Source organism: Jaculus jaculus, chromosome 17, assembly GCF_020740685.1.
Source record: "Jaculus jaculus isolate mJacJac1 chromosome 17, mJacJac1.mat.Y.cur, whole genome shotgun sequence".
Lineage (NCBI taxonomy): Eukaryota > Metazoa > Chordata > Mammalia > Rodentia > Dipodidae > Jaculus > Jaculus jaculus.
Genome location: NC_059118.1, coordinates 68,621,829 through 68,635,749, shown reverse-complemented (window position 1 = coordinate 68,635,749; position 13,921 = coordinate 68,621,829). Strand labels below are relative to the sequence as shown.

At 46.3% G+C, this 13,921-nt stretch overlaps 1 protein-coding gene and 1 long non-coding RNA gene across 4 annotated transcripts in view; one reads left to right on the top strand and one right to left on the bottom strand.

Annotated features, from left to right (window-relative positions):
• LOC123455571 overlaps positions 1-8,442 on the bottom strand; it is a 150,740-nt gene extending 142,298 nt beyond the window's left edge. For all 3 annotated transcript variants that reach the window (XR_006633995.1, XR_006633996.1, XR_006633997.1), the window contains exons 1-3: positions 8,335-8,442; positions 2,252-2,450; positions 22-76 (exon numbers count right to left, since the gene is read on the bottom strand). This is a non-coding gene — a long non-coding RNA (uncharacterized LOC123455571). The remainder of the gene's footprint in view (positions 1-21; positions 77-2,251; positions 2,451-8,334) is intronic.
• A 2,756-nt stretch (positions 8,443-11,198) lies between these two features.
• On the top strand, positions 11,199-13,115 carry Foxq1 (forkhead box Q1). The gene has a single exon (XM_004666175.2). It carries the CDS (start codon positions 11,199-11,201, stop codon positions 12,354-12,356), a length of 1,158 nt encoding a protein of 385 aa, XP_004666232.2. The 3' UTR covers positions 12,357-13,115.
• The last annotated feature ends 806 nt before the right edge of the window (positions 13,116-13,921 follow it).

Below are 13,921 nucleotides of genomic sequence, written 5' to 3'. Positions count from 1 at the left end.
AGTACAAGTGTATGAGCTTACCTCCCACTGGGCCATTCCTTGACAAAGGGAGGCCAGTGTCTCATGCTTCACCTTTCTGTGGAAAAATAGGCAGAGCTTAAGTACATTTCTAAGTATCATTTAGAATATCTCTGGGTTACACTCCCCTTTGTATGACTCATCCTGTCTCCCTCCCCCTGTTCCTTATGCCTACTCTCTGGAGTCATTTCTCTTAATAAACTACTGATGTAGCTCCCTTTTAGGCTCTGTGCCAGTGGAGTCCAGGTTCATGCCAATCAGTTCATTCAGGAAGATTCAGTGCTCATTACTTTTGTCAATAAATGGATTATGAGAACTTTCAAATGTCTCTGTGCCACTTTTGCATGTGGCAGGAAAATTTGGACTGGCTTTGGAATACCCAGGGCTCCGGGGCATTTGATTGGCCAGTGTAAATAGTTAGGAAGTTTGACACAGGGCTGTTCTCCAAGATGTTCCTTCTGACCCTCCCCAGAGACCATGCAAACCAGGTTTCACTTCACTTCCCTGGGAGACTGAGCCAGAGTAACACAGAATACTAGGTCTCATTTGGCCATAAGCCAAAATCTGGCCACATCAAGGCTCAGAAGCTGTCACCACACCTGAGTTAAATGGCTGAAATATCTTTGAAAGCACAGTCTCCAGAAAGTTGTGACCAAAAATTCCACACTAAACAAACAGTTTACCTCAAGAGAAAAGATTGCCTCTGAGTGGTGCCTGCTATGTGGTGGAAGAAAGACTACTAATGCCATAGTACTTCAATAATAAATAACATAGAGATTGAGTAATGAATACTGTGCTTTACCAAATATGCAAAATATCTTGGGAGCATCAGAAGGACACGGGTTACCTGCAGACTTGTACAAAGAACCAGACCAACTGCCAGTGTAGCTCAGAACCATTTGGGGGAGAACATCTACACAAATGACTTATAGGGCCTACCAGTGCAAGTCATGCCAGTGAAGACTTTGAGGATTTCTGAGCCACTGAAGAGAAATACAACTGTATCAGGACACAGTAGACCTGACCTACAGCAGCTTCGGGAAAGCTGCTAGAAAATAAGTTATGGGTACAGATATAGTGAACAGGGAAAACAAAGGGATCCTCTCCGCTCGTGCAAGGCATAGGGCCCAAGCAGGGAACAAGGATACTGAGGGCAGGAAGCTCTGGCCAAAGGAGTTTCTGAGTCCCTGAGTTTTGTGCACCTCGGCTTCCTAGTCTTACAAAATTAACTTGATAAAATGAGAAGATAACTGAGGAATTACACATGAAAGAGCACAAAAAAAAAAAATGTTTGACAATGATGATTTTATACCTTGTAGTGTGAGAACTAGGATAGACGGTCAGGTTTGCTTTAAAACCCTGAAGCCAGGAAATACAATTAAGTATCCAGAGGGATGGGTTCTAGTACCAATGGACCCATACTTGAAAACTCAATGCTATTTCTGACTATGAAAAACAGGGCCTCCTTGGACAAGTACGTAATTCCAGGTCTCTGTCCAAAAAAAAGAGCCTATAGTACCTTCATGTACTAGGAGTTCAAGAAGCTATGAATGGACTTATACCAAATGTGCTAAAAATCTGAGGATGCTCAGAACCCTTCCATAAAATGGTGTAGTATTTGTCTAGAATCTATGCATACCCCCATATACTTTAAACCATCTCTAGATGACTTATAATGCCTAATACAATGCAAATGGCGTGTAAACAGTTGTTATACTGTGTTGTTTAGGAAATAATAGATAAAAATGTCTATACATGGTCAACTTAGATACAATTGTTTTTCTGAAATAGTTTTGATCTTCCACTGATTAAACTCACAGATATGTAAGGCTGACTATATTTAAACTACAAATAGGCTTTAAGAAATAGGTCCTAATCTATTTTTATTTTCTTTTTGAAAATTTAATACATGTATGTAATTTATTTTGATGTTATCACCCTCATTACTCTCTTGTTCTCAGCAGCTTCATAAATTATGTCTCTGCCTTAACCTCTGCCCTCTAGTAAAAGAAATTTCTAAGATCCAGGCTGAGAGTAGCACTTACCTACAAGAATAAACATAAATATTTACAAAGAAGTTTGACAACTAGGAACTTAGTATCACAACAATAGTAGGTCCCACTCTAGTTCTAAGATATCCCTAGCCTCAGGCTTTTGACTGGGTTTACAATACTGGCAGTCAATTCTCCCTTGTAGAAAAGGCCTCAAATCCAATCACAAAGCAGTTTGTTACCCCCAAATCAGTAGAGCCACTAATGTGGCAGTGGGCACATTTTGCCTGGTAGGTCAGTTGTGCAGTACACAGAATCCACAGCTGGGTAAGACTGTTGATGATATTTCCCCTTGGCAGACTACACAGTGCCTTCCAACATCATGACAGCTAGCCAGCAGGGAAGAAGCTTCCAGCTCAGCTCCAGGTTGACTTCTCTGTCCTGTAATTGAAACACATGGTGTCTTTAGCAGTATTTAGCTGTGGTGGGCAATCAAGAGCAACAGAAATAGCCTATAATGCTTTGGATCCTCTGTAGCTACCTTGACCAACAATTCCTTGGGAGGTATGTCACTCCCGGCCATGGGATTTTCAATTAATAACCTATGACTTCTGGGAGCAGCTTTATCCACCTGCATAGGGTTCCTTAATTCAGTGAGGGAGAAGGTTAACCAAAACTAAGGACATATGAAAATGCCATGGAATCCTACTACTTTGTAAACTAATTAAAAATACAAATAGCTTTTACATTGACATTCTTTTTTTATTTATTTGAGAGAGAGAGAAAGAAAGTATGAGCACACCAGAGCCTCCTGCTATTGCAAATAAACTGCAGACACATGTGCCACTCTGTGCACTAGGCTTTGTGTGGGCAGTGGGGAATGGAATCCAGATCATCAGGTTTTGTAAGCAAAGCAAGCACTGAGCCATTGCTCTGACCCTACATTGCCATTCTTAAGTACTGCAGAAGCATCCTTATCCTACAGCTAATAGAAAAGCCATTATTGTTCCTTTCAAGTAGACCCAAGGCTACCTTCTCTCCTGGCACTACCTCTGCAACCCAGCTACTTAGAGTGTAACGTCAAACATAACACGAATTTATATAATTTAGGCTGACCCCTTTCTAGCTAGTCAACTTTTCCTTATGCAGGTAAAAAGGTTTTAGTAGAAAGTCCAATTTATCATTGTAATTAGTATTCTAATAAGGACATGGCTAGAAATAATGGTCTAATTTGCATAGAGAAATTCAACCTGGCTAAGTCCAAGTCTCCACGGTAATTAGCCAATTAAAAGAAGCTTTCATCTTCCATGGAAATACAGGCCCCGTAAGATCAGGAGTCAAAAGCCAGTACACAGGAACATCTCAAGTTTGGCCACATATAGTATCCTTTCTTTTTTCTTTTTTTTTTGAGAGAGGGTCTCATTCTTGCCCAAGCTGACCTGGAACTCACTCTGTAGACCTGATTGGACTTGGGACTTGAATTTATGGGAATCCTTCTACCTCATCCTCACAAGTACTGGGATTAAAGGCATGAGCCACCATGCTTGCCTTTGTTTTCCATCTTTAATGGCTCAAAGGTGTCTCCTACCAGCTTTGAAATCAAAAAGTTGAATAAAAAGTCAATATATTTCCTTCAATGTCAGAAAACTGACAATGAAAATGTCTCTTGAATTTGCCATTTGCCATTGTGTATATTCTCCTTACATAATTCTATTTCCATACTGATAACCCACAAATATCTGTTGCTACCCTGTGCTTCTCCTCTGAAGTCTGCAAATTCTTGTATACCCTATTCATCAAGGGGTTGGTCTAATTCCTTCCCTTCTAAAGGTGAGTAAGCCTTACTGCCTTGACACAGTACTACAAAATCTGATGCTACCTGACTTGGAAAGTGTGATTTTAAAAGGTCATGTGGGGACTGGGGAGATAGCTCAGTAGCTAAAGAAAGGTTCTTCCTTGCAAAGTCTCCCTGCCTGGTTCAATTCCACAGCCTCCCATGTAAAGCCAGATGGACGTTTGTTTGCAGCACCAAGAAACACCGGTGCACACATGTACACACAAGCACCACACAGATAAATAAATGGAAATTTAAAAATATTATTTCTAGGCTGGAGAGATGGCTTAGCAGTTAAGCGCTTGCCTGTGAAGCCTAAGGACCCCGGTTCAAGGCTCAGTTCCCCAGGTCCCACGTTAGCCAGATGCACAAGGGGGCGCACGTGTCTGGAGTTCATTTGCAGAGGCTGGAAGCCCTGGCGCGCCCATTCTCTCTCTCTCCCTCTATCTGTCTTTCTCTCTGTGTCTGTCGCTCTCAAATAAATAAATTAAAAAATATTACTTCTTAGTATATAATAGGAATGACTCTGCTGACTGCATGGGGCAATCTCGACAAGCTAAGATAAGCTGCATGAACTACCAATGGTGATGTTTTAACATTATGTGCACAGAAGAAAGTATGAATATGCTATGTTGACTAGGTTATTTTGAATGGGCTGGATTATAGGATGAATTATAATGAACTATATCTCCATTCAAATTTATGTGTTGAAGCTCTAGCCCCCAGTGCCTCAGAATATGACTACAGTGGAAATAAAACGATAAAAGAATCATGAAGACAAAATGAGTTCTTTTAGGTGGGCTCTGATTCAGTGTAACTGATATGCTTATAAAAAGAGATGAGTACACACACACACACACACACACACACACACACAGACACACACACAAGAAACCATGTGCAGACCCAGGGAGAAGATGTCATCTACAAGGCAAGGACAGAGGAGGGGCCTCAGAAGACATCAGGCCTACCCTGCCCACACCTTCATCTCAGATGTCAGGAACCAGAACTGTGAGCAAATAACTTTGTATTGTTCCAGCCACTCAGTTTGTGATACTTTTTTGTGGCAACCCTAGTAGATTAAAAACTGTCTTCAGATGGTTGCTCACAAGGTAAAGAAGGAACAAGGTAAAGAAACAAGAACCAAAACTGAATGTACCTGCATATGCATGGTCTTATAGCGTTGACTCTAAAAGCACATCAACTTTACATAACTATGAAACAACCCCCCCCAAAAAAAAAGTAAAGAAATGAAAAGTAAGATGTACCAACTAATGCTAATTGGATATTGAGTTGATGGCTTAATGACTAGAGACCAATTATCTCAAATCAGTTCAAATTTAACAATTTGACTGTGTGACTAGTGCAACTGAAACCCAAAGGGCAGAAAAGAAAAAGAAAAGCCCCAGCAGGTCTTTTGGCTTTGTATTTGCCTGCAAAGTCAAAGGACCATATTCGACTCCCCAGGATCCACGTTAGCCATATGCACAAGGGGGCACATGCATCTGGAGTTCATTTGCAGTGGCTGGAGGCCTTGCCATGCCCATTCTCTCCCCACTCTGTACTCTGTCAAATAAATATAAACAAAATATTTTTAAAAAAGGAAAGCCCCCAAACATGAAGCTCATGCTGTTTTAAGTTTTTATATTGTTGCCGATTTAATTGAAACTGATATCCCAAAATACTACTAGATAAGCTGAGATAAACTCACACAGGGATGATAAAGCAAACAAACAATTACACTGACATTATATTCTTCATAACAAAGAAACACAGATAGAAAATCAAAAAAGGTTTACTCTATAAAGGGAATGGAAGAGAGAAAGAACCCATAGTAAGAATGTAAAATCTAGTGACTGCATTTTTTAAATTCTTAAAAAGATAAGAATTTGATACTTGTACCCTTAAAACTTTGACAATGGTAAGAATTTTAATTTTTTGACATAACAGAAAACTAAGGTCTAGTAACTTAGGTGGTATAGCAGAAATACAAAGTCAATATCATCTACCTGCAAAGCTCTCATCTATCCAAAGTGGCAATGGCTCTTCTGGAATTGGAAAGTTGGAAAGTCTACCCTACACCCACCCCACAGGCACAGTCTAGATTGCGGGTCCAGGGACTAAGGGACTGGGGTCTAACACAGGAAAGACACCAGACCTTTCACTAGGTACATTGTGAAGTTTCTCTGCATGTTCAGTATGTCTCTCTCTCTCCTTTCCTCCCTCCCTCCCTTGCATGCACATGTGCTTGTTTGCTTAAGTTGGAGATCAACCTAGAACTAAACATGTGCTCCAACACTGAGCTATACTTCCAGTCTTGGCTTGTTTGCACATCTTGATATCTGTTCTCTCCAGGACACTAACTAGATCTCCTTTGTCACCTGCCAGTATTCTGTATTATTTATCTGACATCATAATAATGACTTGTTTAGGGAAGGTAAGAGTCATTTCTTCTCATGAAAGAACTGTCCCTTTATCATGACAAACATCAGGAAGAGCTGATTTTTAACTTATTCTGCTTTTAAAGCTAAGTTTAAAGAGAGTTAAGTAATAGGAAAACTGGACAGTCAGAATCCTGCAGATCTTGTCTTGTCTGAAGGATAGATCCATGTTCCCAACGTCAAAGCTATCATCTTACTGTAATAAATTAGCCCTGGACCATCTTTCATTCCCTGACATGACTTTTACAACCCATACTACAGTGGTTAGAAGTTTGTCTCTGGGTTACAGAACCAGGCTTTTCTCAATCGTCTCTAACCTTGGCAGGCATGGGAGGGAAGTGTCCTACTGTCACTTCCAACACTTTGGTGAGTTTTGAGTCTCTCTAGTAGTGACTTCCACCCGGGAAGAGCAGCTTCTCTGATCAAGGGTGACTGCCCGGGCTGGAGAGATGGTTTGATGGATCAAGCCCTGGCTGCTGGGGCTGCAGTGGCTGAGTTCGTTCCCCAGGACCCACGTGAAAAGCTTGAAGCTGTGACAGGCTTCCATAATTCTAGTATGGTGACACTGATGGCAAGATGGCAAGCAAAGATGAGAATTTCCCCGAAGCTTGAGGCAAAAACAACAGAATGAGTATCCAGAGTAAGAAGTCCTTGTCAAGCCCTAGATAATGTTTTCTACCCTCATACCATCTCTCCTTTAATCCTTCCTTAATTTTTCCTTACTTATTTTCTTTCTTCACATGATTAGACTTGCCTCCCCACCACTCCACACTTCCAAACACCTAATACCTAGAAATTATGTTCACTTAACCCAGCAATTCTTCCAGTTCAATGGGTTATCAAGGGGTTTCCTGATGGCTGCGATGCCCCTAGCTTCAAAAATAAATGTGAAGCACAGCCTGAAATTTGCATCTGTAATTTGCCCAGCCATATTCTAGGATTCTTTTCTTCAACGTTGCTTTCATCAAAAGGACCAAAAGAAGATTGCTAAAACAAGACAAGACAAACAAATCAGCCTGATCCTATTAACACCTTTGAAAAGATATGGGGAAGGGATACATGGAAACTATCCAGAATTTATCTAGCTCATCATATTCACCTCAGTCTCCATAGGATTCTTCCCAATAGTTTAGCATCTACACCTACAAAAGAATTCTGTCAGACTAGAGAGAGATGGGTTAGAAGAGAGAGCAAAGTATGGCTTTTCCTCTCCCATGTTTTTACTAAGACAAAGGGAGCTAGAGAGCTGGGCTTTACCTGTGTAGGAAAAAAAACAACATGCTACTTGGCTCCCAGCCTCCAAGTCAAGCCTTCTTTCAGCCCGAGACTCTGAGCCCAGGTGCGCAGCCTGAGTCTTGCCCTGGGACTCTCACTATTCATCCTTTCTGCATTCCTGAGGTCTCTCCCTTCTGAACTTTAAACTACAGACTAACCAAGACTCTCAGGTCTGCACCAGAAGGCTGTTTTGAATTTGCCTTCGCTTCAAATCCTGGGATGTCCAGTGTGACTATTGATTAAAAAAAAAAAGAAGAAGAAGAAGAGGGCAATCTCCATGTTGCTGAGTGAACATGAGGTGGTTCTGTGGTCTTCTTTATGCTGTCTACTGTCCTGATGCATACAGAACGCCATCAGTGTCTCCACTCCATACCAAGTGATCTGAGGTATTGTAGGAATTAAAATCTTTCTTTTCAAGATTAGAATTTAGAAACTAGGCAGGGAAGCATTATCACTTTATGGAAAGCAGTTTACAGAGCTACTAAATTACCTTTGGTGTCTGGAGATAAATATCTTATTCTTATCTTCCTAAAACCACTTTGATACAAGATCATAGAATTATGAGTCTACCCTCTGCATAGTCTAGCTACTTATCGTCAAAATAAATAAATAAATAAATAAATAAATAAATAAATAAATGGCACGGGGAGAAAGGAGCTAATGAATCTTTCTTACCTAGAAATCTTTGGCCAGGCTCTATCTAACCTATCAATAGCACATTCCAAAAAGATACAAGTAGAGAGGAGACATCTCTGAGAATTTGGAAAAAACTTACAAACAAAATTGAGTGTGTGTTCAATAACTGTCCCCAGACTTGAGGGTGTGAAGAAAGAGGTGCACAGAATGCATGTCCTTCTTCATACATTTGTTTCCTCTCAACACCTGCAAAAAATGAATGATTTCTTGGCTTCAAAATATAATACCAACATTGACTGCAAAAGACTCATTTTATTTCTGGTGTTGATTTGAAGACAAAATATAGCATTCGCTCAGCCAGTGGCACACTGGCAAGAATTAGGGGTCCTTCCATGAAATAAAAAAGACAAAACCACCCTGATGGAGCCTATATATTCTAGTTCCAGGATTCTTTTGTCCAGATGGCCTCCCCCTGCCATTCTCCCACAGATGTCTCCCTTTCCAAAGTCCACATAAATGCTTGAAGGCTGCTCCTGGCCTGGCCATTCCCACCTCTCAAGGGACTTGCTGAGAATTCTTCACCTTCACAAGATCTAAACTTGCCAATAGTAGCTAATTTGATAGGAGTGAGGAGTAGGCCAGTCTTTGCCCTACTGGATATCAAAGTGAGGAGCTGATCTGCAGCTGCAGCTGAGTGGTATGAAAAGGTGACCACAGGTCTGGAGGTGGTGCCCCTACCTTCCCTGGTAGCCACCAGTGATTCCAGGCTTGGAGTCTCTCAATGGCCTTCCTGAGTTCACCCTTCCTGGACTTATCTCCCCTCTAACATAGGCATGTGCCCTCCTGTGCTGGAGTTCAAATGAGGATATTCCTTATTAAGAAAGGTCTTTTATCTCTGGCCAAATCTATGCCTCTTTGCCTGATTTTTTTTTTTTTTTTCCTCAACCGGCTCCTCTTGTTGGTACCCAGGAACCATCAATTCCATGGCTTTCGCTAAGGAGAAACCATCTAGGGTGGCTCTTTCCCAGGGAAGGGAGGGAGAAGCCCTTCCCCACCCACTTTAATGGCGTATATGTAATGAACAGCAGTGTAATCTCAAAACCGAATAGCAGGCTCCACCGTGGATTTGTCATTCGGAATGCCTTTACAACCTCTTGACTGAAGATAAGAGAAGGCTGTGTACGTTTTCTACACAAATGCTGGAAAGTAATAAAATAAACTTCAGAGATGTGCTCCCATGTAGTCTTGGCTGATTTGCTATTTGCAACAAAGGCAGGAAAAAGGAGGAAACTGTGGCGTGGTAGGCAATGAGTCAAGGGTGCACCCTTCCCCAGGGCCAGAACCCCTCTCCCTGGAGTGTAAACACCAGTACACATGGGGTCCCAAGAACCCCAGGACAGCGAGAGGGCCCCTCTCCTAACTGCCTGACAGGATGCCACCGAGCCCATAACAACCAATAAAAGAGGAAAGTTGGAGAGGAGTGGGCACTCCTCCGTCTTGGCCCTGGCCCCTCCACAGGCTCTCCAGTTAACTGTCACAACAGAGAACTGAGCGGAGCTCTCCCTGATTCCCTAGGCTTCCTCAAGGGCTCAAGTGCGGGCACAACCCGCCACACAACTGGCCCACTGAAGAGTGGGACGCTGCCGTCATCCCCTGAGCTTCCAGGCGAAAGAAAGTGAAAGTTGGAGACCAGCGTCAGAGCAAGAGTCAAGGTTACCCAAAACGGATCAAACAATTCCAAGCCTCGTATTTTTTTTTTCATGGTAAAAGGTTAAAAAGCGGTCATTCATAAAAAGAAATCACTGGGAAGGCAGAGCTCGTAGCTTCCGAAGGGTGCCCGCGCGGTTGGTTTCTGCATCCGCGGTCACCAGCAGAGGGGTAGCGGGCAGAGAAGAAAACGCACCCCCCCACCACCACAAATCCAGGAAGTCAAAGGCCTGTGCAAAGTCCCAGTCCCTCGCCCAGCCTTTTTAGGCGTCCCCTTTGGAGTACCACAGAGTGTCTACCCTCTGCCTAGCGCACTGGCCCCTTCGTCTCCGGTCAGCGCGGGACGCGCAGGCCCCTCCCTGGCTGCCCGGGGCGCAGAGCTCACACCTGGGCCGAGGGGCGGGCCGGCGGGACCGCCTCCAGGGCACGCACCGTCAGGGACGCGCACTGCGCTGCCACTGGCTCCCCATTGGTGGGACGGGAAAGGCGGGGCGGCGGACCCAAAACAAACAACCTGCGCCGAGCGACTCCCGCCCCGCAGCCGCGTGGCCTGGGCCTGCTTGCAGCGCCGGGGACCGCGGCTACCTTGGCCACTTCGTTCCCCACCCCTCGGCCGTGGGCGCCCCGGCCCCGCCCCGCGGAGCTGCCACAGGGTTATATTGGGCTGGCCCGAAGGTAGAGGCGAGCTTCTGCCGCAGCCGGCCAGGCCGGACATGCTGCGCGCGAGGCAGGGGCGGGAAGGAGGCTGCGGGCCGGGCCGGGCAGCCGGGAGGACTTGACTCCATGGCCTGTCATAGATGAACAAGTCTGATTGTCCTCTAAGGTTGTGTGTTCGCCAGCCGGCATCAAGTCGGTGCCCTGAGGACTCCTGCCCAGGAGCTGGGACGAGTGAAGAACCCTCCGGGACTCCCGAACGATCGCAGGTGCTCGGGCTTCTTCCTAGAACGAAATCCTGAGCCCGGCGCGCCGGTAGCTCCGCAGACCTCGGATGCATTCACCCCGAAGTCTGTAATCCTCGGATTGAAGGAAGACAACACTGTCCCAACTTTTGTGTTCCCTGCCCTTTCTTACTCCACTCAACACTCATAACCCCTCAAAAAAAGAAAAGAAAAGAAATCGACATAGCGGCAAAGGAGGACTTCCACGGGAACGTGTCACTGTTGGAAAGAGGAAGAAAGACAAGCTCCCGGGAAGGCTGGACTTCCAGCCGCACTGTCGCCACCCCACGCGCGCAACTCGCTGCCCGAGGACCGCGCAGGAAAAGGGGGCCGCGCCGCGCGGGCTGCGAACGCGGGCATGAAACTGGAGGTGTTTGCCCCCCGCGCCGCGCACGGAGACAAGCCAGGCAGCGACCTGGAGGATGCCGGCGGCCCCGACTCGCCGTCCCCGCTGTCGGCGGCCGGCGACGATTCTCTAGGCTCCGACGGGGACTGCGCGGCCAACAGTCCGGCGTCGGGGGACGGAGCCAGGGACCCAGCGAGCGGCGGGCCGAACTCCCAGGGCCGTCCCGAGGCGGCCGCGGGCGGAGCGGAGCCCCGCGCGGAAGGGCCGAGGGCGGGCGGCGGCGGGGGCGCGCGCGGGAAGCCGTACACGCGGCGGCCCAAGCCCCCCTACTCCTACATCGCGCTCATCGCCATGGCCATCCGCGACTCGGCGGGCGGGCGCCTGACGCTGGCCGAGATCAACGAGTACCTCATGGGCAAGTTCCCGTTTTTCCGCGGCAGCTACACGGGCTGGCGCAACTCGGTGCGCCACAACCTCTCGCTCAACGACTGCTTCGTGAAGGTGCTACGCGACCCTTCGCGGCCCTGGGGCAAGGACAACTACTGGATGCTCAACCCCAACAGCGAGTACACCTTCGCCGACGGGGTCTTCCGCCGCCGCCGCAAACGCCTCGGTCACCGGGCAACGGGCCCCACGCCGGGGCTGGGGCCTGAGGAGGCGCCCCCGCCGCCCGCGCCCCCCGCCGCCCCGGCCTCTCCGCGCGCGCGCTCCCCGGCTCGCCAAGAGGAGCGTGGCAGCCCGGCGAGCAAGTTCTCCAGCTCCTTCGCCATCGACAGCATCCTCAGCAAGCCCTTCCACGGTCGCCGCCGCAGCGACGCAGCCTCCGTGCCGCTGCTGTGGGGCGCCGCGCCCTGCCCGCCGCTGCGCGCCTACCCGGCTCTCTTGCCCGCGGCTCCCGGCGGCGCCCTGCTGCCTCTCTGCACCTACGGCGCGGGCGAGCCGGCGCTCCTCGGCGCGCACCGGGCTCCGGTGCAGCCCGCCGCGCCGCCCCTGCTGCTCGGGCCGGTGTCCGCAGCGTCCCCGGCCACAGCCAAGCCCTTCCGAGGTCCCGAGGCCGGCGGGGCCGCGCACCTGTACTGCCCCCTACGGCTGCCCGCGGCCTTGCAGGCGCCTGCGACCTGCGGGCCTGGCCCGCACCTGCTCTACACGGTGGAGAAGCTCCTGGCCTGAGCTCCAGTGGGGAGCAGTGGGACACAGGATCCAGGGCTGTGCACTTGCTATCCAGAGGAAAAGAGACTTTTTCAAAACTCCATCAGAGTGCCTTAAAGATAAGCATTTTGACAGAAGTGTTTTAACTTAGTCCAGAATATTTTCCTTTGCGTTTTTTAACTTAACAGAGGACCAAAGCAGTTCTTTTCACTTGGCCAAGCCTGTCCTCTTCTTAATAAGGTCTCTCCTCCTCCTTCCTCCTTCCCTGGCCCCCAAGTCCTTTTTGTTGCACCTTTCACTGATTTATCTTCCTCACCCTCAAAAAAAAAAAAAAAAAAAAAAGCATATCAGGGAACCATTCCATGGGATAAGTTATATGACTACTATTTGGGGTTAGTGGGACCCCACTGGCGTACGTATGTGGCATTCATAGGTGTGATTGAGTGTGATATCTGTCAGACAGTCTTCGGTCATTGTTCTGCTACTGACCAATGCTTCACTGTGCCAAAAGAGGGGGAAATGTTGGGTTTTGTAGTTAAATTATTTATATATTTTTGAAAAACCTAAATTGAAAGTGTTGCAGGCAACGGCTACAACTTTATTAGTGGTTCTCTAATTATGGTCTCCTTGGGCCAAGCCATTTCTTTAAAGGAAAAGTTAACCTTATGATTCGGGGGTGCCAGGACCACCACCATGTGAAAGCAAGTATGATTTTTATTTTTAATATTATTTTGTTTGTGTCTGTGTAAATATTCATGTATAAATTTTAAGAAACCCAGATATAGTGCTTGTTGTTTTGTTTTTTTTAATAAATTCACAGTTGACTTCCACGCTTTGGAGGTGAGAGCTTTTTACCTCCAGGCCTTCAAAATGGGATTAGTGTTGGGTTTAAAGAAACTTCATTCTAGACACAAAATGCTTACAGCTTCTTTACTAAACATTGCTGAGCAAATTTCCAGGATGAACCTTTCACTGGTGCCTTGAAACTTTTAAGCATTCACTTAAAAGCACAAAACTATTTACCTGTCTCTCCCACCATAGTCCTTTCAGAGGCTGCCTGAGATAGTAACAAGCTATAGCCAAGCAATTTCAGGTCTTTGATTCTGATTTGAGCTCAAGGAGCTGGAAACTTGATCTTGGCATGAAACTAACTTAACACACCAAAGATGTCTTCAGGCAGTTTTCAGAGCAGGTTGAATGCCAGTGTTTTTAATCAAAACAAAACTATCTACCTTTTGGGGAATTAAAACATTCAACTCAAACATTGGGTGTGAACGTTGGTATTTTATTTTTCTTCACTCCTGTTTTTGATGAAGGTATTATTTGTAAATGTGGACACTGTTTCTCAGTAAGTTCAAAGTTGACAGATTCTAGATGTTTATAGATTGTTAAATTCTGAAGAGTGATGAAAATGGTGAAAACTTTAGACACAAGAAACTTGGCTTCTTAACCACTCCTGCCATTCTTGAGTAGAGCTCGTGTTTTCCAGGTCTGAAGCATGCATACTATAAGATGAAAGAAGGAGTGAGCCTGTTAGAGGATGTTCCTGTCATGGTAGGAGTGGGGGAAGAAAGCCCATGCCTATG